At 33.2% G+C, this 27,414-nt stretch overlaps 1 protein-coding gene across 1 annotated transcript; it reads right to left on the bottom strand.

Annotated features, from left to right (window-relative positions):
* Nucleotides 1–332: 332 nt before the first annotated feature.
* On the bottom strand, nt 333–8,916 carry Lnk (SH2B adapter-like protein Lnk). The gene is made up of 5 exons (XM_077431630.1): nt 8,490–8,916; nt 4,440–4,780; nt 4,062–4,356; nt 3,803–3,984; nt 333–3,712 (listed from the first exon to the last, which is right to left on the bottom strand). The coding sequence occupies exons 1-5, from the start codon at nt 8,914–8,916 to the stop codon at nt 3,512–3,514; spliced, it is 1,446 nt and encodes a 481-aa protein (XP_077287756.1). The 3' UTR covers nt 333–3,511.
* Nucleotides 8,917–27,414: the final 18,498 nt, after the last annotated feature.

Below are 27,414 nucleotides of genomic sequence, written 5' to 3'. Positions count from 1 at the left end.
ATTTTGGAAAATTCAGACAGTTAAAATCCGCAAATAAAAAAAGACAATATTGACAAAAACTCACCGAACACCGCATTGAATAGAAATTTCAAGCTCAAAAAAAAATATTAAAATGTGTATATATGTACATACATATGTAGATTCTCATCATTTATGAAAATGATAACAGAAATATAATCTAAAATTCGTTCGAATATATTTTTAAATCTCTCAGACATCAATATATGCTCGAATTCACTATCGAGTTATACAATATTTTCTAAATATAATTGTATGGATGATCATAGGAAAAGAGAAGAGGTCTTAATTAATGAGGATCAGAAATAAGAACTACAAAATTAATAACTATTATTTAACCAAAATATATCAGTTTACATAATATAAAAAATAAAAACATTATGCATGTCTCTAAAAATATTTTAATATCAGCACAATTTCAAATCATCGTTATTGATTTTCCCTCTATAGTAAGAACAAATTCACTGGATAGTCACATGTATATGTAATAATACACACAAAAAATTTAAATAAATTATAAAAATGCATAGATGCACACAACAGCACAATCAAATTTACGTACATGATTTTCATTTATCTCAAATTATGACGAAAAGTAGGGACAAATCATCAACATAAAATAAAATACAAATAATACAGCTAAACATAAAACAAAACACTGAACATGCAATACAATCATATTTTAGACTACTTACATTAAAATAGTAGACAAAATATATGCATAATAAATCTCGAGTATTTATAATAAAAAATGCAATTAAAATTATCCACCTAAATATAATATATCTACGTATGTCTTTTATCAACTTGTTTGATGGATGAATACATGTATTTATGTACTTACCATATAAAGATGTATTATCTTTACAGCATTGAATTTAATAAATATCGACCACATAAAATTAATGGCAAGCTTGTTAATTATTCAACTATTGACAAAAACAATTCATACACAGAAAGCTGACAACATCATACATATATAATATCAAATTAAAGCAATAAATACGAATCACAAAGACAACAAACGAAAAGCTAAGTTGCAAGACAAAAAATTTGTACAATTATATTTGTAATTTGTAAAATCATTTGTACACAAGCTCATCTCTGTGTGCACATGCAAAAAAAAAAAACATTGTACTAATTTTCAAATTCATTCAATAACCTTCTGAGGCCTATTCGTACAATCCAACACTGCAAGGCAACGGCACAGCACAGCAGTGCGCGGAAAAGAATACTTCTATTAATATACTATACAGCAGCGCACAATCAGTCAAGTTTTGACCGAGTACAAGGCAAAATCAAGTTACAATAAGGCGCAATATTGCTTGGGTCATATTGTCGAGTCAATATTGTTACAATATGACGTTGAAAATATTCACTTGCGCATGCGCACTTACGTTTATACGTGTGCACTCGCTACTATGACGTCACGTCGTGCGTCGAATATTTCCACATTAAAGAAAACCGGATTTGCTTGATACATTACCCTGACATGTACTGCTGTACCATATGAATAGATTTTGTCGACCACTGCAGTTACATCTACTCCATGTACACACTACGGAACTTACGAATGTACCAAAGAATACTTTTCCAACTGCTGTTGATGTGCAGTTGCCGGTCAGTGCTGTGCCAGTATGAATAGACCTTTAACTGTGACATAAATTTTCGGCGTCTATTCTGCATTGTCAGAAGACTTCTTATAATATAATATGTATATTTTTCAAGTCGCATTCGAAAAGCATTAAGTGTTATGCTGATACATCAAATTATCACAGTTAATGGGTTAAATAAAAATTTTCTCACATTCAACATGAATTTTGTCAATGAGTAATAATATTCGCAAAACACCATCTACTACGTCAATCCTTCACTTTATGGAAATAATATATAGAATATAAAAAAACAATTAGGTACTTATTGGTTATAAGGGCGCATTGATGTTCGATGCTTGGATGCACCCATATTACCAATAAATAACAAAAACTAATACAAAGACAAAAAGGATGAAAGCTGTCACATAGAATCTATTCCACAAAGCGAAGGATAGGTATATAGGTATTACAGGTATCATTTTATATAGGCTACAAATAAAAACTAAAATTATTACTCATGGACTGGGTGGGCTTGTACATTTATAAAATATATTTACATACAACTTATATACAAAACACTTGAAAGTTTAAAGCTATTAACATACTACACAGACTTTTTAAAATTAAATGCATACAGATACAGAGCCAAATTTAAACACACTCATTTACTTGAATTCCTTATTGTATGTATTTAAACTACTAAAAATAAACGTTTTCAAAACATAAAACGTTTAAGATTAAGCCGGAATCGGCCCACCATAACTGTGCGAAAACCACCACTGACCAAAATCTCGTCAGACTTATTTTATGCACTAATAACTAATTAATTAATTACTACAAAAATTAGTTTCGTCTATAAGCATAGTATTTTTACAGAACAGTCTTTTTTATAGTTGTATTCTATTCAATTTCATTATAAATTTTAAAAAGTATTTGAAATATTGTACAGCTATTGAATTGTTACAAACTCAAGACATGTTTCATCAATAAAAATAATTTTGTTTTGTTTTTACAATCTAGCGAACTACTTAATGTAAATATGCATATTAAAATATTTATTTGACTATATGTAAATTTTCATTAATAAAAATTCAGTTAAAAGCACATTTTCATTTAAAAAAATCCTTGGCAGTCTTTACACACCCTGAATAAGTGGCTGGCGATAAAACAGTTGTGGTTTTTATACTTTTTCCAGGACTGTGGATTCGGAGTCGTGAAGTTGCAGCATTTCAAGCGGAGTTGGAGTCATAAAAATATCAACCGAATCTTTTTTATTATTTTCTTCATTAATAGTATTAAGGTATGTGTCAACTAGTCTCCAATTTTATTGAAATAAATCCACGAATAAATAAAAATTTAATAGTTTCTTTAAAAAAATTACATATTAAATCGTTGAATTCCTCCTTGTTCATCCATCTCAATTTTTTTTTATTAAAATGATTCTTTTGTGAAATTCATACACAAACAATGTACTTACTTTTTATTTATACCTATTTTATTACTAATAATTCAATAAATTGGGTTACATGTAAATTTTTAGTGATTTTTTAAATTCCTTAAATTTTTTATATTTCGAAAATCGCTATTATTATTACTAACAATTTTATACGTTGGCAAGAAAAGTCGATATTACTGAAATCGTTCAAGTTGGAGTCTGATTTTGGAGTCAAAGTCAGAATCGAATCGTAAGATAAAATCAGAATCGGTAAATCTGCAGCGACTCCACAGCCCTGATTTTTTCACAAATGCGCACAAATTCAAATAGATTGTAAAATGCATTAAATTTGCTCCTTGTAAATGTACATCGTGTATAAAAAATATAATATAAAATATCAGTCCACAGAAACACCCTAATGTATTAATATTACAAACGATATGTACAACAAAAAGAATAGTATCTAGGTGGTTCTCACTTGTCTATGCTGTGGATTATTGATGACATAGTCTGTGAGTGTCACGTCGGCGGTACCACCGCTTTCTAGAGGAATAGGATTTTGTCTAAAGTGTTCCAACATATCGTAAATATTAGGAAACCAAAGATGTTGCACTCTACATTGACCCAGGTCGTTCAAAGTCATCCGCAAATGCTTAGCTCTCCCCTAAAAAAATAAATCCATACCAACAAATCAAAACACTGCAATGCTAAAATTGTTTCCTACATAATATAAACACATTTAGGGTACACATACTTGAAAATTAAAAGTCAAAACAAATTCCCCACGACGCGTTTCACTTTGTCTCACAAGATACACTCCATGATTGGCCGCACCGCCAATCAACACATTGTGAGCTGCCTCCGATCGAGCGAGAGTCCCGTGAAACCACGGCCAATTTCTTAATTGTACTGCTAAGTCTTGCTCTTGTTCACCGCCTAAAAATTCAACGACGATATTTTATAAATACATTTCACAATATTCTACTGAAATCTGAATCAAGGATAATAATCACCAGATTCGGTGGCTTCTTCTGCCATTGCTTCACTAGATAGTTGGAAATTACTACTGCTCGTAGCACAATCACCAGGTCGCCGAGGTGGCAAATCGGGTGCTGAAACAGGTGTTTCTCCCGCAGGTGTAGCTTCTGCTGCAAGTGTCGGATCTGCAGCCGCAGTATTAGAAGCCAATGCACCAGGAGGTGGTTGAGACGTCGGGGCACTGCGCATGCAATAACGCACGGTGGCCAACCACGAGCGCATATCCTCTGAATCGTGCGCTTCAATTACATACTCCATATTATTATCGGCCTGAAAATATATAATTTTAATTTAAATACTTTGAAATATCAAAAAAAAAAAAAAAAACAACAGCATCAGAATAAATATATCACCTTAAGAACAAATGTGTTCTCATGGTCGGGCATTTCGAGGGCTGTTGTTTCTCTCGCATCGGTGATGAGGAAACAAAATACACCGCTGCGAGGCTTGTCTGACTTTGGCGGAGAATAAAACTCTAGCATGTATCCACCGACGGTTTTAACCAGTGCTAATCGGCATTTCTCCCATTTGTGAGGTCCACTAGGTTGATCCAAGCTTTCGGGTGTCAAATAATTGACTAGCCCCTCTTTGCGACATTCTACTACTATCTTTGCTAACTTTGTTTTTGTTTGCTTTCCAGAATGACCAGACAGTTCCACTTCATCCGAGTTTTGTTTGTGAAATAATCCTTTACCTAATAAAAAAAATTACAAAACCACAAATTATTATTTCAGCCAAATCATTCTGTAAATTATTACTCTATATAGTATACTAGTTGTTTATAAACAGCTTAAACATGGCGAATCGAATAGTAAATATTAACTTGTTTTTTTATTAAATGTATTTGAATCGAAAAAAAAATTCAACCATATCGAATTGTCGACATAGAAACTTTGATTTGTTTTTCTATTACCAACAAACCTTGCATACATACATAAAAAGTCTCTTTCGAAATTATATATTAGATACAAAGTATGAATGAATAATATTTGATTTTGACTACCACTTCTACTGCATTTTAATTTTACTCACTATGTTATAAAATCTGCTTATGACCGACGGGTCGATTGCAAATATCTTAAATAAAAAAATAAATAAAAAACTCACTATAGCATGCAGTGGTACTTTACTTTGTAACTTTGCCAGGGCTTTCTAGGGGTCCTTATATATGTATATATATACAAACACACAAGGCCAGGTATTGAACCCATTACACATAAAATATGTAAAAAGTTACAAAGCTAAGTAGCAGTTATTTTTTTCGTACTTAATGCATTTTCGGAAATGCGTACGTGCGCGCATAAACGAGAAAACAATAAGCGTGGAACGTTATTTACACAAAAATATCAAGGTGAGGATATTGAAATTCCTACTATAAATAAGTTCTGGCTGATAAGTGCAAACATGGAGTTTTCGGAAGCTAAATGTGATGCATTTAGTAAAAAAATTAATGCTTTTTCTTCTTCAGAAAGTGATTTAACTTTAGGATGTCGTATTAAATTGTTATGGAAGAAATGAAATAATTCATCAAATATGCTTAGCCCTTTGGGGGGCTAAATCCTAATAAAACTTGGGGTGAGTAAATCCACCACTGCTAACATGAAAATATATATATTACCTTTGTCGTATCTTATTTTTCTTAGCAAATTAAAAAAAAATAACGAATTTATATCAGTTATTTTTAATATATTATAATAAAAATTAAAAATGCAAATATGCACTACAATATTTTTAAAGCTTATACATATACAATCTATTCAAATTACGTCTCTCTTTCAATTTAAAGTAAGCATTACATTTACAGCATCAGTCATCTATTTTGTTTTCATGTTTAAAGGATTTATTCAATTTTCCATTCTAGGAACGCGTTCAAATAAATCGTATATGGAAGAAAATTTTACTTCAATGATGAAAAAATATGTTCAAAAAAAGTATACATATAATATAATATATTTATTTATACGATTACTTTATATTCATCGAGTATACGATTTATACGATTACTTTATATTCATAAAGTAGTCGTATAATTTGAGAATAAAAACTTGTTTTTCGATCGGGACATATTAGCTGACAAATGGAATTGTATATTTTTCATCCTACTTGAATATTACATAAAATAAGGTACAAGAGCAGAGCTTATGTTAATGTTATCAGTTCTGTAATACTCATAGTAAGCAAGTTTGACTGTACAGATAAGCTTAACACAAATTTCTGTACTCATTAAGTGTCGGAGTGTGTACGGCTAACCACGGTAGACCTGCACATGCCTAGACAATAGATACATAAATGGATCGGGAAAGCTATGGTGTGCAACTTGTCCTTTATAAGGAGGTACACACTAATAGTTTAATAGAAATAGTTAAATAAATGCTGTGAAGCGACTTTGGCCTATCATTTGGATCCTGAACCCACCCCTACACAACAATACTATAAATACTAACAACAAAAAAGTGTAAAACACATGATGATCGCTGGTTCAGTGGCTATTAGAATAGACCTACGTATTTTTTTACTCTTATATTGTATTACTATATATAGGAGGGAATTATAAGAGGGAATCTTACTATATATATATATTCATTTTAAAAAATATGTTATATGTATCGAAAGGGTACAAAGGAGAATGACAAAGATTCCCTCTGAACTTAAATTACTTTCTTATAAAGAAAGACTCAAAAGAATGAATTTCACTACATTGGAGACGAGAAGAATAAGAGGCGACTTAATCGAAGGCTTTAAAATATTAAATAATCATTATAATTGTGATATGTAGTATTTCCAAACTTCATTCAATGAAAACACTCATCTCAAAGGTCACTCTCTTAGACTCCAAAAAGAAAAAAAATCGAATATATTGATCAGAGATTCCTTCTTTTTAAACAGTTTGGAATAGTCTTCCCAATAACATGGTAATTTCTGAAAACCTTAATATTTTTAAAAACAAGCTAGATGTATTTCTTCTTTCCTAATATCTTTTCTATATTTTTGTTTTTTATTTTATTTAATATGTTACTGTTGCAGGTGTTTTTTTTTATCTTCATTCCTTGTATCTTTTGGTATTCTCTGTTGTCATATCCTTTATAGTGTTTACTTTCATTTTATTATTGTTATATTTCATTATATATACTAAGCCAATCTCCATGAACCTATTGGCTTTGCCGCCTTCCCCATATATTCTAATAAATAAAATATATAAAAGGAAGGCCTGACAGGTAGACCCCAATGCGCCTTTTTAGACAATTAATTACAAACATTGCAGCATTTTTATTATATAAATCACGGTATTTCGAGGGCTGAAGAACACGAAATTATCAATTAATGAAATAATCAATCCATTGAGACATCTATGAATTTAGATTTGTACATACATTTTTGCATACCGTACATAAGTCTAATTCAGATATTTGTAACAGCAGGTGGGACGATTTTTGCCAACTAGAGAAACCGTTTCAATGGAAATCAGATAAATTGGCAAACTCTTCTCTGATATAAGGAACGATCGACTCAAATATTCAAGTCTAACCAGAAGTATTAAGAGGGCTGTACACCTGAAACCTTAATTTTGTTACCGTTCCTTTCTTCGATATATATATTGAGTGTATGTATATATTGAGTGAATGCGACAATATATATCAATATATATATTGAGTGAATGCGACTTGAGTTGCGCTTCGACCAGATAAAACGTATTTTAAATTGACAAAATCGAGGTTTCGTACTCTACTATTTTCTCCTCCAAAACTGGACCAATTTTTAAAAAAATTTCATCATCGATATGAGAAAGATACTTTCTGTGCATCTATCGGTGTATTTTTTTTAAAAAAATTTCATCATCGATATGAGAAAGATACTTTCTGTGCATCTATCGGTGTATTTTTTTTAAAAAAATTTCATCATCGATATTAGAAAGATACTTTCTGTGCATCTATCGGCGTATTTTTTGTAAAAAAATTTCATCATCGATATGAGAAAGATACTTTCTGTGCATCTATCGGCGTATTTTTTTTAAAATCGACCGTTAAATAAGCACGCTGGACTCGTTTCGTGGGTGTAAAAAAGAGGCGATTTTATAGATGTTTGGCGGCTCCTAGCTCATATAAAAAATAATTAATCAAAAAAATAAAACTATAGATGCACCCCAATGGTGGATATCCATAGCATATTAAAAAATAATTTCTCTAGTGCCATAATTGAGCTAGGGAGAAGTATAGTACGTTTGTATGGACAAGGCGCTGCTGTCCAGCCCTCTTAAGCATCGAACCTGGAATCTCTCAGTGCTAGACATAAACTCAACCACCGAATCATCGATGTTCACATATAAATAAACATGTTTACATATCGGAGAGTTGTTGATATGTTGTGACAGTAATAAAAAGATTCGGTGTGGATGTAATGATTACCTCTGCGTAGGCCTTTGAAGGAGAGCCTCCGGAAGAAGTGTCTGTGAACAGGTTTGTTTGGCTCCTCTTGTTCGATGGTTCCGTTGAGATGGGGGGAGAGCGGAGTGTGCGGGGGCGGCAGCGTGGAGTCGGCCGCCCCCGCCCCCGCCCCCGCCCCCGCGCCCGCCGAAGCCCCGGCCCTCGTCGCCGTGATCTTCGCCACCTCGGCTTCGAACCGCTCGCAGAAGATGCGCAAGAAGGTCCGCGGCAGGTCGGTCTGGCCGTTCTCCGCCGACCACTGGCAGGCCGCGGCCGCCAGCGACGCGCCCTGCCGCTCGGCCGCCGCGCACCACGCTGCGCCCCCGCCCCCGCCCCCGCCCCCGCCCCCGCGACCGCCCCCGTCTGCGCTGCCGCCCCCCCCGTCCGAGCCGGCCGCCCCCGCCGCCATGCGCCGCCAGCACCCGGCCGCCACTTCAGCGACACATCCCTTCCGCTTCCGTTTCCGCTTCCCGCGCCCCCACCACTCCCACTCCCACTCCTACACCTGATCCGAAGCCCCGGTCAGGGCTGATTCGAAGACCGCGACGCACGCCGCACGCCGCACACCGCACTCCCCTCCCCGCAACTCGCTCGCAGACAACTCGCGAGGTCTAAGAACGGCCATGCTCGACCTTGGCCGATTGTTTTGCTTTTTGGTGACGTTTCTATAAATAAGCGAATTTTTTTGCTCCTCGCTATTTTTGCCCTCGTCGAATTGCACCCGCTTTTCCGTGTTTCGCTAATATGGCGGTTTCAAATTTGAAATGTGCATTTAAAGATCTGTTCATACCTAGTCAGCACGTACCGACTTCAGCAGGTATCCGGCCGTACGAAAAGTATTCTTTGGTATATTTTGTATGGGTATATTCATACCAAGCGTCACATTTACGCCACGGCAGGCTTACAGCAGTACCCGACATTTCCTGTTCATACCTTACAGCAACATCCGTCAACGTATCGTATCCGTTTTTTTGACCATCGTGGAAATATACACGCGAATTACGTGCCATGAGTCTGCCGCTTTGCTGTTTTGGACCGATTATCAATAGTGACAGTTGACAGCTGTTCAATCTTTCGACATGGTTTTGGCGCAAATATTTAAAAAAATTAAATTAAATTTTTACGGAAATATTTAAAAAAATTTTATCCATCATCCACAAGCTCCTTATACAGTGTCCAAAACTCTCCTTTGGTTTTTCTATTTTTTAACATGGGATGCACATCAAAACGCCTCCGTGCTTTTTTATTGCCTTCTTGAGCTTCTTCTTTCAACAACAACGCGATTATACATAATTTTTCGTTCGATAAACGCCGAAACATTTTTGCTGACATGTATTCTGATGCGTAGATATGAATGCACATGTATGCATTCATATTGTAAGTACTCGACAATACGACGTAAGCAATATTGCGCCGTATCGTCATGGCCTGTAATGTATAAGTAAGCCGATTTTGCCTTGCACTCGGCCAAAATGCTGTAAACGTGACGTGACCGCGACGTGTAGGTAAATATGAATAGAAATGTAATAAAATGACATATTTGAAACGGAGTCGTGCAGTGCTGTTAAGTATGAACAGACCTTAAACAGGGGCATCGTTTCAAGGCGGCTGGGGGAGGCAGTTGACCCCCGCACACAAAATTTTTCTAGGAATGACTATATTTGATGGGTTCAGTGATAACTAGTCAAATGTGAACCAGTCACAGGACAACTGGTCGCTCTAGATTGGTCACACGTGATCACCCGTCACACTAAAACTGGTCACGAGAAAACTGGTCACACCCTAAAATCGGTCAAACAGTTTTCTCGTGACCAGTTTTAGGGTGTGACCAGTTTTAGTGTGACCGACCTAGAGCGACCAGTTGTCCTGTGACTGGTTCACATATGACTAGTAGTCCGTTTACCATTTGATGACATATGAATTTTAAGTCAGGCCGCTAAACAGTCACCAAAACAGCACGCAACGTACACGCTACAATTAGGAAGCATTTATTTTTACATACCTCCTTTACGTTTTTCATACTACGCTATGCAACAAATATTTTGCCCGGTGTGCGTGCCACCATTCAAATATATGTATTCAATAAATGCATCCTGAAATATTTGTGTGTGGCCTGACTAAGCAAACAGAAAATACAATTGTTTTGGTTTCTTTAAGGCGCTTTGGGCGTCCATTGGGTTAACAACCTTTTTTATGGTTTTTATAACATTCAGGATAACCACCGCTACGAAAATCGTGCGCGCGGATCTCCTGCCCCAAGAAAATTCGTCGCATAGGAAAATTGCCGTACAGAAAACTGCCTCAGAAAATACTTTTTTTTTGAGATTTTTATTATCGCTATCGTATATTGTTACCTTATTTGAAAGGGTTCTAACTGCACCTGTTTTAACTGTTAGAACCCTTTTAAAGTAAGGTAACGATATAATAAGGGTGGGGTTATAAGGAGGTGTGAATGGATGCTTTTTTGGGGCCACCGTTTTTGAAAATCAATAGAAAATTTCGATGGTTATAAACAAAAACATAGATAAAGTAAAAAATGTAACGCTTACCAAATTTATACATGCTATGTACTTACATATATTTTATTTTTTATAATATCCCCATGCTAAATAAAAGAAACCATTTCTTAATAGATATCTTAAAATTTTAATAACGTATATTGATGACCAAAATTAGCAATATGGCAAAGTATGAAAACGATCGGATAAGAGATAAGAGATATAAAAAATGACCACTAACACGAAAGCCATGTGAAATGCAAAGGAGGTATGTAAAAACATATACATCAAACCTCATTCTACATTACTTATTAGAAACTAATATAAAACCTTGAAAAATATTACATTTATATATTTCAGAATTGTAAAAATTAAATAAAATCCAATTGATACATAATTTTGTTTTAAATGGATTCCAGAAAGTTTGGGCGTGTGGGCAAATGCAGCAAATGAAAGCTGGGCATTCCACCGGCTAATTACCCCACTTTGTAATTCTCAAAATTTATTTTGAAACTATTTTATGCAAGCTAGTAACAGACATAAAAATACAGTTTTGAAAAATAATATAATATGCAACTCACATTCAATACATATTATTTAAAACAAGAATGAAGATACCTCAGGCCTTATATGTATAATATGTAGATTCAAAAATCCTTATCAAAACCAGTAAAAAAACAACACTTTTGTTTGCCGTTTGATGGAAATTACAGTTAATAATAGCCTTTGAAAATATTACATAGATGTCTCTAAAATTATTTACATTCATTAGAGAAAATCAAGTTTTTCATAATAAACATATAGTTTGTACATACATATAAACATATCAAGTACATTATACAACATATCTATATATTATGCATAAATGTTTAACAACTGTGAGATTAAATATATAGGCAACTTAATAGGACATGAATTTTAAAAATGAATATTTCGCAAGTAAAACTTAAACCTCAATTTGTACAAACTCTGCCCACATTCTCAATTAACTTTCGTGATATATGGTGTATTTCATTTTTTTAAAAAAATATTGTTTTTAGGTATAATTTATAAGATAAATTTCCGGGTGAACGACCGATGCATACAACAACGATTAAAAGAATATCCAAAGGAAATGGCGTGTGGCGCTATGGGCCGGTGTTAAGAACATATTTCCATCATCACAGCAGCAAATTGCAGACGCAACATGGCTAACGACCGTCGCTGCACATTTGACTTTTTTGGAGCTCCACTGAATCACAGTTTCAAAATTTCAATTTTTCAATATAATTTTATCTTAAAAACGTAAATAACAAAAAAAAATGAATAAATATACATATGTACATATATCATGAAATGTGACAATAATGATTTTTGGATGAGGATATTTAATGTATTCTTACATTCTTAGTATATTTCTTACACAATTCTTACGTATAACAAATAATTTCAAATAAAAAATAAAACAATACTTTACCTACCGATACTTTGTAAAAAGGATGAAAGATCAACAAATAAAATCTTTAAATAATAACCGGGATTTAGTTTTTAAAAGGTTTGTATTGTTTATAAATAATGCTCACAATACGTCTTAAGTCTATTTTAACAATTGCTGGGGTTCGGGTCAAATGGATAATAAAAATTTTTGGCAAATTTATTAAGTAGTTATAAAAAAATATTCATGTAATAAAATGTAGTTTTATTTTGTTTTTAAAAAGCTCTTGAATTATTTCGATCGTATTTTTAGAAATATTTTTAGTTTTAATTTTAATTCTTATTTTGGGGGGGAAGTCGAGGCTCCTTTCCTTTCCACCTGGATGCATTTCTGATGATCATCATTACAATATATTTAAATAATACTGAATACACGTGTGAGTATTCAAATTGAAACCCCATTTCTTTTTCACTAGAATTGGTTATGCAAAACACTGGTGAACAAAATATCCACAAACACACGATAACTGTATATTAGGCCGGAGCAATAAACGTGAATTTCAGATTTATATCGATGGACTATTTATATCATATCAGATTTATATCAGATTTGTATCGAGAGGACGTTAAATGCAAATTTCGAAAACTTTGGGATTTTTCGGATTTGTGGGATTTTTTCATATGTTCATAAATGACGATTTTCTGAAAAAAACGCTTCCCCATACAAACACCCATTGTGAGCTAGAGGCGCTTTGTATGGGGAATTTTGGACGAAATGGTGACTTTGAATTCTCGTTAATCTGCCAAATATTATTATAAATGACTCATTTAAACTAAAATAGATTAATGTTAACTGTTTATTTTTTTTTAAACACTTAATCGAAAATATATTAAATGAATTGTAAACGTAAAGGAGGTTTGTAAAAAGCCACTTCTTCGAAATTTTCATCGTGATAAATCGATTGGTTGGAAGCACAGGACATTGTTTAAAATCGATGATTTTTTTATTTAACGTTCTTTTTATTTATTTATTGAAAAATCAATAGACAACAAGATGTAGAAATGCATAAAAATAAACAGTTAATATAACAAAATAACATCCGAGTCCAATTACAGATTTTTTACAAGTTATGTACATAAAATGGTGCATAGAGATAAATAAATGAAAAAGAAAATAATAAAAACTAAAACATGACTAAATAGAACATTGCACAACTAAAATTAAATTGTTAAAATATTTTTAAAAAGGTTATATAATAGAAGAAGAAATAGATCAATCGGTCAAGATTCTCCTGATGCTAGTCCTGAATTGATGTAAGGAAATACCGAACAAATCAACCTCATTTAGCTCATCGTTAAACATGCGATTAACACCCTGTAGATAAGAATATCTTAGAGAAATGGTTTTGAAAGGATTAAATGAAAAGAGTGCAACGTGTCTAGAATACCTAAATGGGATCCTGAAACCAACCTTACTCAGTAAATCAGAACAATCAAGGAAATCATTCAGGAGTTTAAAGAATTATATAGCATCAGTGAGTCGTCGCCTGACAGAAAGATTGTTGAAAGAAAGGATTTTTAAAATATCGGGAATAGTAGTATGGGTGTATGGAGGAAAAAGGTAGCGTAAGGATTTAATAAATTGAAGTTTTACAACTTTTTCAATACAATATGGGATAAATAAAAAGGTGACCAGATAGTTGAGGCAAATTCAAGGTGAGATCTTACAAAGTAACTTAAGTACGTAAGGATCATTAAAGGGTTTTGTTGAGCGGAGTAGCTTTGTTGGCAATGAAGGAAATATGTTCAAAGAAATCGAATTTATTATTGAGTATTACACCAAGATCCTTAATAGAAGATTATGTGTTTAGAATTGAATGGTTTATTGATAGTGATATCAAAATATGATATAAAAATAAAAAGGTGACCAGATAATTAAGGCAATGCGATGATAATTTTCCATTCAGTCCATCAATGAAAATCCAATTTTCCTATGTGAGTTTTTAGAATTTCTGGGAATTAAATTTAAAGTTTGCTGCATACAATTTAATCAGCTTTTCTTTTGTTAATTCCAAATTTACAATTTTGGAAAGCACTGGCATTTACGAAACGAGATACATATGTACAAGTGTCGCACTCTTATCACGTGTATGAATTAATTTTTGACTCTCGCAACCACGTTCGCTTGCAAATAGAGTGGAATCACAACAGGCCGTCTAACGTTGCGTGATGATAAGCTAAAGTGGTTTGGTTTTTTTTAATTGAATAAATATAACAAAATCGGTTTATTTATATCCTCGTGTAGCTTTTAGGTATAAAGCGACGGTGGAGTAGAAAATACAGCGATGACAAGCTTAACGACGCCAGCTTCCGTGCGGCCGTCTGTCTGTCACCAAGAGGGCCATAGCCGCAGGAAATAGTGCTGAGCTGATATGTGCTCAACGAATAAGTAGCCGCGGCCATGCTTAATACTTTTTGCTTACAAAATAACTCATACTTGCCCAGACAACAGATCCAAACACAAAAAATCTGATCGACGCCGCCGGCTGAAAACAAACCCACTGCTTTGTGTTTGTATAATATAAGAAAAGATTTGCGTAGGCGCGTTAAAATAATAACTATCATATCATCTGTAACAAATGTGAGCATTTTCATTACAATTATTGTATCATCAAGGATGCCAGTACTGCTTCAACAAAAGCTTTATGCAGAATATGAGTGATTCAATAGAGCCTATTCAATATAGACTCTTCAGCCAATGATGAATCAATTCAATTTTGGTAAAAGACAGGGGGGAGCCTCTAGGCTCGGTCGACATGTTCCTTCCTGTCATTGGTTGCTCTTTGCAAGTACTTTAGTATTGTATTTAGTACTGTTACGTACGCCGCGGATTGAGCGAATTGCACTTAGACCAACGGATATCTGTTATCGGATCAACTAAGTGCATGCACTTACTTCCAAGGATTATATCTGGACTCTAAGTGCATTTAGGCTAAACAATCACCGTTATTAGTTATTTCTCAGAATCGGTACGGGGAGACCCAATGTCGTGGAAATACATATCCGAATACGTGACTATACAACAGGTAAACAGATTAGGCGTCCTGAGAGATCTACCCTTTATAAGGCGGTACGTAGGCGATATCAGGATTTCTGGACTGAGCAATGCCAGTGCGTGTATCTCCTTAATCATCAACAAACGCTGTGAAACGACTGTTGGCCTTTTACTTGGATCCTCCACCCATCCCTACGTAACAGTACTTTAGTATCACGTTTGTGGTTCAATACAAATTCATCTAAATATGAATCAAAACGGGCACGCTTTGAGCCAAATTGACGCCTCATCTTTCTTTTCACACGCATCCACATATTATCCACATTTTGCTTATGTATTTCACTATCATTGGGATCCACGAAATTATAACCACTTTTACCGGAATTCGGAATATTTTCGTACGCTGTCCAACCGTCCGAAATTATATACGAACCAGGCAGTATATGTCGGAGTATTTCATCAGGTAAAAGTCGAGTTAAATCAGGCCACGGCAATACTAAAGTACACGCAAAGAGCAATCAATGACAGGAAGGAGCCGGTCAACCAATTTTGATCAAATTATACACTAACAAGTAATTTTCAATTTTTTCAATCAATCAAAATTATTCTAAGCTTTTTTCATACATTCCAATACAAACTCTGTGGAAAATATGTATAATATAAACTGGAATAAATAGTAATAGTATTGAATGAATAGGACCTGGTGTAATGACTAGAGGTCGGACCTTCAAAACTCCCTGATTCCTGGAAAAAGCACGCTGGCTATCCGCCCTTTACTAATGACTCATTATCAGCAGTCGGTTTCTATTTAAACAAAATAATGGGTTGACCACTGTCAATTTCTATAGTCAATCTTTTTTTTTTGTTCTCTAGCTTTGTAGGACAATAGTAATCAACCCTCTTTACCGGGAAGTAAAAACTGAGCGCCGAAGTCTAGTAATGACTAGACTTTGGATTTTGACCAGAGCGATATCCTTTAGGGCTGGGACAGTTGCCAATGAGACCGTATTGGTAACACATTATACGAATTAAATAATATCTAAAGTTTCACTATCAACCTTAACATGTCCTGGGTACATGTACTATATTTTTTTAATTAGTTTAAAGGGAGAATTTTGGTCCTCGCGGTTCATATCAAAATATTCAACGTAAATATTAGATGTCCATTGATTTGGGACGGGAAATGGATTATTCCGCATATTGCGATCGCGCACACGACAATCATTGTCACGAAAATCGTGAATACGGAATATCTGGCAGTCGAGTTCTCGTAAGTATGCAAGTTCTCAATGGATGGAATTTTCGGGTGCCGGATGTTCCGTTATCGAGTTTTTACTGTCGTGTGCGAGATCGCTTTCTACGGAATAATCAACGAACTATTTGGGACTAATATTTACAATCAATATAGCGTTCCCTTCTTGTTAAGAAAATAATTTTAAGTTTATAAATTATAATAATTCCTTGAAAAATATAAAGCAATTTCCCAGTTTGGCCTCTGAAGTGTTAATTTTTCATTCATTCTATAATTACCATCTGATCCTTAGTAATGGCTATACATAGTCACCATTAGGGAAATCCCAAATGGCAATACACGAAACAAAACAAAAAGCAAAAAATAAGGTTTTCCTACGAAGTTAACAATAGGAAAAAAAATGACTCTGATGAGTAGTCACCGGACCCAGAAGGTGCCGCGTATTGTTCAAAGGTTGTAAATGCATTGTAAAAGGTTTACCGAACCTTTTTTACAAAGGATTTACAACAATGGATAGCACTGTGACTATCTACCTCTACTGATGAGTAGAGGTAGGACCGGAAGCGTGCTGTTTATTGTTCAATTGTTGTAAATCCTTTGTAAAAAAGGTTCGGCAAACCTTTAAAAATGCATTTACAACATTTGAACAATATACAGCCCCCTCAGGGTCCGGGCTTTACTGATGAGTATCTGTAGTCTAGTAATGACATACATATGTACTTGAAATGAAATCTACAGATTGGTAAGTGTGTATGAAGGGCAATAATTAAAATCTCTCACTTGAAGACATTGGCAATTTTGTGGCCTCCCAAAATTTAATAATTTATCTAATTTCTTTCAAATTATAAAAAGTTAATGTATGTATTATTTTTATTTTTGTAATTTTAATATATTGGATATTATTAAATTTACATTTATGACCGCCAAAATATCGCTATTTTAGTTGCGAGTTATGCTTTCATTTTTAATGTAGCGTTCAAAATGGCATCTTCAAACACGCGCGAAAACCCCATGCTTTGAACCGTATGTTTTACGATCTGCTTTTGTGTGGCGAAATCTCCTTTTGTCGCTTTGAAACGCTTTATTAAAACATTAACGGGGCTTAACCTTTTTATTAGGACAAGGATATTAAACAATAGTTCAAAACGTTAAAAAAATTAAATTAGTCGATAGGAATTTTCAACGTTCGACACTTGAATCTAAAATGTGTCCTATATTTACAACTTCCTTGCGGATGCGAAGTGGAAAAATACGTCTACGAAAAATCAAAGAGACCCAACTGTGCTGCTGGTTCAGTGTTTGTTATGAAAAGAAACATAAGCATATTGTGAATATGTCGACACGTTCAAATCATGCGGGAAGAACTTGAAAAGTTCTACATAGATCCGTGTAAAAGGAATTCCATGTTTGCTTATTTGTACACTCACGCTCGGCAAATCTCATTGAGCACGCTAACGTTTTGATAACATTATAGTAGTAATTGCGTAATTCTTGCAATGTATATAAATAATAGCACCTTGAGTAAATCCGAAGCTTTTCATCGTTGCAAAACTGAATGTAATTCCAATTTTAATCCGTTATTTTAAATAAATTTCAGCTATAGACACCACAAGTTCGATTTTTAAGAAAAACGTCAAAAAACTTTTATAAGAGTATTGACTATTAAATACATAAATAAACATCATAAATCACTTGTCATTCATAGTCTCATTTTTAATAATTGGTAAAAATACGGCCTGCAAAAATACTATAAAATTCCACAAAGTACACAATACATATACATAAGTCTATTTTGATAGTAACTGATGCAATGATTATTATCACTTTTAAACCTTTTTTTTGCTAGTATTTATAATATTATCTGTATTGTGTTTGAAAAAAAAATAAAAAAAATAACTCTTAATATTGTTCACACAATAATATACACTAATAATTAGACACCGGATAGACACTGTGCTTTTTCCAGGAATCGGGGCGGTTTAGCTCTATTTACAAAGCTAGAGTCCAAAAAAAAAACGTTCGGCGAACCTTTAACATTGCAATGAACAATACAGCACAGCACCCTCTGGGTCCGTTTTTTTCAAGACGGCACCTTGGTTATCCGGCCTTTGCTAATAATTAGAGGTAGGACCGGAAGCGTGCCGTTTATTGTTCAATTGTTGTAAATGCTTTGTCAAAAAGGTTCGGCAAACCTTAAACAATGCATTTACAACATTTGAACAATAAACGGCCCCCTCAGGGTCCGGGCTTTACTGATAATGATTATATTATATATATATACATTTGTAAGTTTCCCGAATAATTCAGAGAAGTTATCCTGATATCAGTTTAATCTATTCCTTAAACTATCCTTTCCATACGTGCAATAAGCCGCAAGGAAAATTGTGCTTAATGAATATGGAGAAGGTACATAACTATTATCCACCTTGGTATGTGTTGTATAATAATAAGCGAAGATATTTGTGGCATATTCTCATCGTATATCGCACATTCGATATTCCTACACTACTATAGATATGTTTGTGTGTAGTTTACATTTTCCCGTTCCAATGTTTGTTATCTCAGCTCCTTCTTGCGTTTTTCTGTTCGTGTGGTCTCCGTAGGCCGTCTCCACGTGCACACCACAACGCTTCCATGAACAAACGAGCTGTTAATGACATGATCTGGATATCTCTTGGCTGCATTCCAGGGTTCACCAATTTTTTCCGACCACCATTCGCTTTTGCCCACTTCAAATTCGACGATACGAATAAATATGAGATATTTCTTCGTAGATACACACATATCTTCGAAACTTCCCTCGGCACTTATCATTGTCATTGACCTCGTAATGTATTCGAATGGTCCTCGATATGAGAGAGCACTCTAATAAATTACAGTCACTGGGAATGTTTGAGTATTTTCAAATCGAATTCGAGATGACAATCGTTTATTTACAATGGTATCGCTTTTAAGAAATTTCATTAAGTGTTGTATGTGCATAGCAATTTATCACAGAGGCAACCGCGTCGCTTGTCCGTGAAATATATGTATGTAGTGTATACGCAGCTTATTAGTCACACCACATAATGAATAATTATGTCAGCCATTTGTCAATCGTCAACTTCTTATTAAATACCACGAGCTTTCGCGGTAAATTTTAAATTTTCATTTGGCAGCGTACACATATCTCTTTGCGGCGACGGGACAATGGAACAGCGAGTGTGCGAAAATATTTCATACAATTTTTATTGTCTTGACAATGTTTTGGGGTAAAAATTCGCTTTCAGTGAACCTTAGAGTGGCTGCAAAAAATAAAATCCTTAGACTACGTACACATTCCATTTATTATTTTGGACATATTTATTTTTCCATGTTCGCGCTAGCGGCGGCCGCTTAAATTCCATTCCGCTTAGTAACGGCTGCTCTATGTGAAAAATTTGTTTCTACGGTAAAAATTAAATAAACAAGTTCACATCATAAATTCACCGTAAGTGCTATATGGAAACTATAGTTAATGGCACGGCCTTCTAATGGAGTGTTTCTTCGGGAACGGTCTCGCCAAGCTCCGCCTGAAACTCCGCAGTTTCCCAACATATGTAGCTCGAACTCGAGCTTTTGAAAATTTGAATTTAATAATAATAATAATAAAATAAGAGAGGGAGAAAACAAAAAAATAATAGATAAAACAAAAAGCAAAAGCAAAAAATTAAGATACAAAAAATAGTACAGCATTTAACACAATCATAAAAAACTTTAAACTAATGTAGGATGTATAATTATTATTTAATATAAATGATTATAATTATGTATAATAATATGGCTCATGCCGAACAGTTGGTACACATATGTGTTAGTGTTAAGAGTTGGTACTAGGGATCCCAAATATCCGTCGACTTCAACTATTCGAATATCGAATAGTAAATCAAGAGCTATTCGAATATTCGAATATATTCGAAAATTAAAAAAAAGTTATTACATATGTATGTACCAAGCATAAATTTGAATGAATCGTCTTATCATAGTTGCCATTGAATTTCACCTCGTTTTTATAACCAATAATAATTTCAATTTTTTATTTTCTTTTTTCATTATGGTTTCTTGTAAAAATTTATATTTTGCCGGTGACTTCTTAAATATTCTTATTATTTTTCTGATGATTTCTAAAATTTCGTAGAGATTATTATCGATCGAAAAGTGATTTTCTTCAAACATTTCCGTATTTAATGAATAAAAATCCATATTTTCACATGTAGACATTTCATCTTCTTCATTATATTCATTTTTATCACAATTATCCCCATTGTATATTTCATTTTATTTATAATCGTCGGCTTCTTCGTCAACACTGCTTTCGTGTTGATTTTGTGTATTTACTTTATAAAAAAATATATACACGAATAATATTCGAATAGTTGATGAAATATTCGAATAACGAATGGCTGAAAAATCAGACAAATAATTCGAATACTCGAATATTCGAATATTTGATTGGGACCCCTAGTTGGTACCCCATAGTGCGGGTCAACGCGGTTGACGCTAACTGACAGGTAGTAGCGGTGTACCGCTGACCGGATGCCCACACGCATCGAATGTATACTTTATATACGAACAATAAACGTACAAGGTTGAACTAAGATCGCCTTTTAATTGTCTCTCTCCTGCAACCCCCCCCTATACCCAAGACTTCATATACTAATAATTAATAAAAGTAAAAATACAAATAAGGGAATGTCTTGCAGCCTGTTCCGATAAATAAAAACAAGTTACAAATACAAAACATCCCTGCGAGGCCCAAATGGATGAGAGTATATGAACATATGTACATCACATTCAAATTAAGAGAATAATGATGAGCGTAGGTTACCAGATAAATATGTTAAAATAATATCCGATAATCTACGCTCACTTAGGTGGACAATGTCGCATTCAGGCACGGCAGCAACGATTTCATTGATAAGTCGAATAGCTCTTGGAATAGGAGTCATTCGAAAAAGAACTGTACTAGCAGGAGGAACAACCATCAAATGATAATGTCTACCACGCACATAATTATAATAAATAAATATTTTTAACAACATTTTATACCTAATGGGATGCACTCACTTTGCCCATTTAGGATGCAGTAGGATTACTTGTTGGTGCATTCTTGAATGACAAATTCTCAAGACAAGGTTCTCAAGTGCGGCTACTAGAGAATTTTACATACGTTAATAAGTCGCCACCAGCGACTTATTAACGTACGCTGCCCAACCGTCCGAAATTTAGTGTTTCTGAACACGTGCATATCGAACGGTGACACGACAACTCGTTCACAGATTTTCCGTAAACCGAGGATGCGCTCCAGGCATTACGTATACGGCCATCTCTTTCTCGCCCCGTCTGTTCACCAAGATCTCGTTTACTCTGCCATTACGTATGCAGCCATATCTTTCACAGACCGCCTGTTCACCGATAACAGACGGTCTGTGAAAGATATGGCTGCATACGTAATGGCATAGTAAACGAGATCTTGGTGAACAGACGGGGTGAGAAAGAGATGGCCGTATACGTAATGCCTGGAGCGCATCCTCGGTTTACGGAAAACCTGTGAACGAGTTGTCAGGTAACCGTATCGAACACAGAACCGACATATTTCTTTTAATTTTTTATTTTATTTAATAACTTAATATGCCAACACCCATGCGATGATATTTCATCAGGTACAACACTAGTATTTAAGATTGTCAATAAAAGATAATCGTATGAACAAACGGTCTTCGTATAATTATAGAATCTACCTGGATGATTGTTTATTTAAGCGTCTGTATTCTATATTTTATACATTTTTTAAATCAACAATGTAATTTTTAAATTTATTGTTTATATATAACATATTGATCAATATAATATTAAATATGTTTAAAGTTAGTTGAAAATTGGAAAACGCTGGGAATACGCTTAGAACATGTGAAGCCACGCCTTACGAATAACAAACCAATGGCGTTATTTGATTTCAGTAGTGGGCGTGGAATCACTTTCCGCCTACACTCTGTTTTGTTCAATTTGTTTTTGAATCTTTCGAAGAAAAAAATCTTTTCCAATATAAATAATTAAAGTGCGTTCATTTTAGAAATACGTACGTACATATAAAAATACTCTGAGAATGTTTAGATACGGAAAAACTTACGGAATTTCCATAGGCTGAAAAAAATTATTCTTAAAATTTTTTATGATTCCAATTTCTACATAAATTTATATTATTATTTATATATACATGTATATATATAAACATATATAATTCCGTATAAGTAATTACATACATACATATATCCAAAAGTACACAAAGTATTGCACCATGTGTATATTATATAAGTACCTACATATATAATATGAATCTTATGTATATTAATACATAATTTCAAAAGAGACTTTGTATGTAAGTATGTACATATATATGTATGTAAGTATCTTTGGTTGGGAACTTCGTAAACAAAACAAAATTTCTATGACGTCAATTCAATTGTTTGAATATTATCTATATTTTTTTCGATTCAAATAAATTTAATAAAAAAACAAATGAACATTTACTGTTAGATTCGCCATGTTTAAGCTGTTTATATTACAAATACTGAGCGAAGCCGGGTAAAACAACTACTATACAATATATCTACATACGTACTCAAGGAATTGTTATATATATTTTTTTCCTAGCCGTGAATGAAAAATGATTTTCGATCTGATCAGCTTCGTCCATTGATCAATCGATTCAACATGTCGATAAATCTGTTTGATCAATGGAATTGATGAATGGATTTATCGATGATTTAAAATAATATGATAATTGAAAGCAACAACTTTTATTGCATAATTTATCAAATAGTTTATTTTATAAGAAAAAAAGTACCAAGAGATCCATCTACCTATGTATGAGTTCTTAGAATATTCTTAGAAATCAAATGTTCGTCTTTCACTTAGTCAAACTTTATAAGTATAATAGAATATTTGTATGTGTATATCATACATATGTATGTACAAATACTTTCACACGATAAAAAACTCAGGAATACTCAAGTATTTTAGTAAAAATCAAAAAATTTTAATAGCTATATGTTGCCAAGCTAACCATATCAATTATAAGAACATACAATTATAAGGTTTTTATAATTGTATGTTCGTCATGTTTGATATCAATAGTAATTAAATTATTCTTTTCAAATATCCAATGAATATCGATTTTTCAAGAATTTCGAACATTACCTCCCTTTATTATTTTATAGGTATTAAACAGAGGCATAAAAAACAACTATCAAATATAGCAATTACATCTATTTTTAATGATTCGCAAAGTAAAAAATTTAAGTTATTTGTCCAATTCTAATAAATGGGGCTTCGATTATAATTTACCTTTAAATAAATGTATATTTTCCCATGATCTTATAACGAATTGCCCCTGTGGTTTAAACTTGTACATATAATATATAAATTTAAAGATTATAAATTTGAAATTATATTCAAACGGTGGTGACATAGTCGGTAGGATGGTTTTGAAAATTCGATGAGGAACCGTTTCAACAATGAAATCATATACATTAGCAAACTCGACTTGCGGTCATAAATATCCAAGTCTGACCAGCAGTACTACAGAAATACTACGAATACATTTCATTTATTTTTAATCGAGGTCAACCCAAGGCTTGAAACCGGGAACCTCTCGGTGGTTAACATTAACGCAACCATCAAGTTATACTACTGATTCGAAATAATTTTTCATCAATCTATCTAAATGATGAGATTCATTATACATATGTACAAATATTCGTTTCATATATGTACATATGTGGTATGGAGAGTGGAAAAGGTTAAATCTGGCCAGTAAATTTAGCAAAAATGCTTTTGTGAAATGAAAATATGTATGTACCTACATGTGTAAATACTTTTTTTATTTAATTCAAGAAGTTTTACCATATCAATATTGATGTGATCACACCAATGACTAGAATTTTTGAGTCTGTCGTATATTACATATAATAGAATTTGCAATAGTCTATGATTAAGGGTCTTTTTTTAATTACCCATTCCTATTTTTCCCACTTCTGTTAAGAAATTCTATCATCGTTTTTTACCATGCTTTTCAGTATATGGTTTTTCATTAGGATTTAACAAAACCATATATTTTTTATTTACTACATATATGTACTTGAAACACTAACAGTTTTTGGAATAAAATAGGTACTATTTTAAAACACTGTGTAAAACAGGTATTATTTTATTTTATTCTCGGCTTATTAACGTATTGCGAACATTGATAATAAATTGTAAGTTGTAAATTCCGGTAGTAAAAACTCATTTCAGGGCCCCCAAGATTCGGGGGCCCCAAACGCGCGCGTATTTCAATGTATGATAAATCGACGCTGCGTTCCACCAATAGATCGCACTAATTATAGATAAGAAATATGAAATTTTCCGAAGTAGAAACCTTTGAAGTGTGAAATTTCTTCGAAAGCGCCATCTTGGCAAATTACCATTCAATAATGAAAGCGACGTGTAAGCTACACAGAAATACGTAAGACTGGTGGGGGCTTGTTGATCGGCCTTTAATTAATCCACGGTGCGAAATGATTGGCGACGAAACGACTCGGAAGCGGATCATTCAGCGGTGCCCCCCTAGAGGGGCGAGCGCTCCAAAAAAAGCCGACAAAAATGTGGCGGATCTCTTAGCGCCTCGCGCTGTCAGGAGTCGGGGCTCGCCCGGCCCGATGACAGCTCGCGCACACTACACAGCTCCAATCCCGATTATCGGACACGTGCCTCTAACTATCGGACATTTTTGCATAGGTATTGCATATTTGCATATCGACATTGTGATCCTCAACCAAAAGTGAATAAACTCCCCGCCAGTGCAATTCCGTGTGTTTAAAAGTATAGTGTAAAACTTTTTCGAAATATTTCAGTGTTCGTTGTGAAAAGTTTGCTGTTTTCAATGAAAAATTAATTTGTTTTTTTTTTTTAATAATAACCAATAATATAAGTGACTGTTATATAAATCTAATATATAATTTCGAAAAAGACTTTGTATGTACATATGTAACTATTGTTGGTCCGTAGAATCCATGACGTTAAATTTGATAAAAAAAAAACAAATGAAATAAATTTAAATAAAATAAAAATATTCAAATAAATTTAATAAAATATTTACTATTAGATTAGCCGTGTTTAAGCGGTTTATATTACAAATACCGAGCGAAGCCGGGTAAAACCACTAGTAATATATAATTTCGAAAGAGACTTTGTATGTATATAACAATTGTTGGTTCGTAGAATCCGTGACGTTAAATTTCATAAAAAAAAAAAAAGGAATATTAAAATAAATTTAATAAAATGTTTACTATTAGATAAGCCGTGTTTAAGCGGTTTATATTACAAATACCGAGTGAAGCCGGGTAAAACCATTAGTAATATATAATTTCGAAAGAGACTTTGTATGTACATATATAACAATTGTTGGTTCGTAAAATCCGTGACGTTAAATTTTATAAAAAAAAAAAACAAATGAATATTCAAATAAATTTAATAAAATGTTTACTATTAGATAAGCTTTGTTTAAGCGGTTTATATTACAAATACCGAGTGAAGCCGGGTAAAACCACTAGTAATATATAATTTCGAAAGAGACTTTGTATGTATGTATATAAGTTTTGGTTCGTAGAATCCGTGACGTTAAAGTTGATAATAAAAACAAATGAATATTCAAATAAATTTAAATAAAATAAAACTATTCAAATAAATTTAATAAAATGTTCACTATTAGATTAGCCGTGTTTAAGCGGTTTATATTATAAATACCGAGCGAGGCCGGGTAAAATCTCTAGTACTTTATATGAATAACGCTATTAAGATTTAAACGTTATTTAAATACTTTCGAACAGATATGTGTCCCTTAAAGGCGTGAAAAATTTTAGTTTGCGCAATATTTTTGCAAGCAAAGTTTATATATTAGTTATTTTTTTTTATTTATATATAAATTAAATAAATTTGCAATTCAATGAAGCGCTTAATGAATCAATTTAAAAAAAATCCATGTATGATCAATATTGTGATTTTTATAAAATAATACTATTTTCAATTCAATTTCTTGAACTTTGGTGGTTTATTTTTCTTTCAAAACCGTTCTGTATATCAAACTAAAACTTCATATCAGATTATATTAGTTGATTGCATAAGTTCGTGCTCGTTTAATATTAGAAAATGTATACCATTACGAATGATAATCGGACACGAACTTATGCAATCATCCAAGAGTTTAGTAAATTTGATTAAAATCCATTCAACAGAAGTAGCAGTTTATTCTTAATCATATTTGCTTTATCTATATGTATGTACGAAGTAAAAATAAATTAAATTTTGTGATCATTTAAAAATTTGAACTTGAAATTTTGACTGAATTAAACTCAGAATCGGTCGCTGATCACGTTTTCATTGTTTTAAAAATTGTGTGTGCGTTAGTATTTTTATTCGTAATTATATAAAAATACGACTTGGAATAATATGCATAAATATGATTTTAAAAGATTTTCCTGTATTTTAAGATAATTGAGTTAGTACAGTTTGGGATGTAAAATATCATATTTAGATATAAAATTTAACATAAAACTAAATTTATACAAATTGTTTACATAAATAGATATGTATTCTGTATAAAAAAAAATTTTTTAGTGATTGAGTTAAATA

Source organism: Arctopsyche grandis, chromosome 5 (genome assembly GCF_051622035.1).
Source record: "Arctopsyche grandis isolate Sample6627 chromosome 5, ASM5162203v2, whole genome shotgun sequence".
NCBI classification, from domain to species: domain Eukaryota; kingdom Metazoa; phylum Arthropoda; class Insecta; order Trichoptera; family Hydropsychidae; genus Arctopsyche; species Arctopsyche grandis.
The sequence above is the reverse complement of the archived record's forward strand: the minus strand, read 5'-3'. Positions and strand labels throughout refer to the sequence as shown.

Excerpts from the sequence above, each read along its gene's own strand:
- Lnk (XM_077431630.1), bottom strand. The coding sequence starts at position 8,916 with ATGGCGGCGGGGGCGGCCGGCTCGGACGGGGGGGGCGGCAGCGCAGAC. Across the intron at positions 4,781-8,489 it reads CTTCAAAGGCCTACGCAGAG|GTAAAGGATTATTTCACAAA; the intron begins GTAATCATTACA and ends TTTTTTTATTAG. Across the intron at positions 4,357-4,439 it reads AGAACACATTTGTTCTTAAG|GCCGATAATAATATGGAGTA; the intron begins GTGATATATTTA and ends ATATATTTTCAG.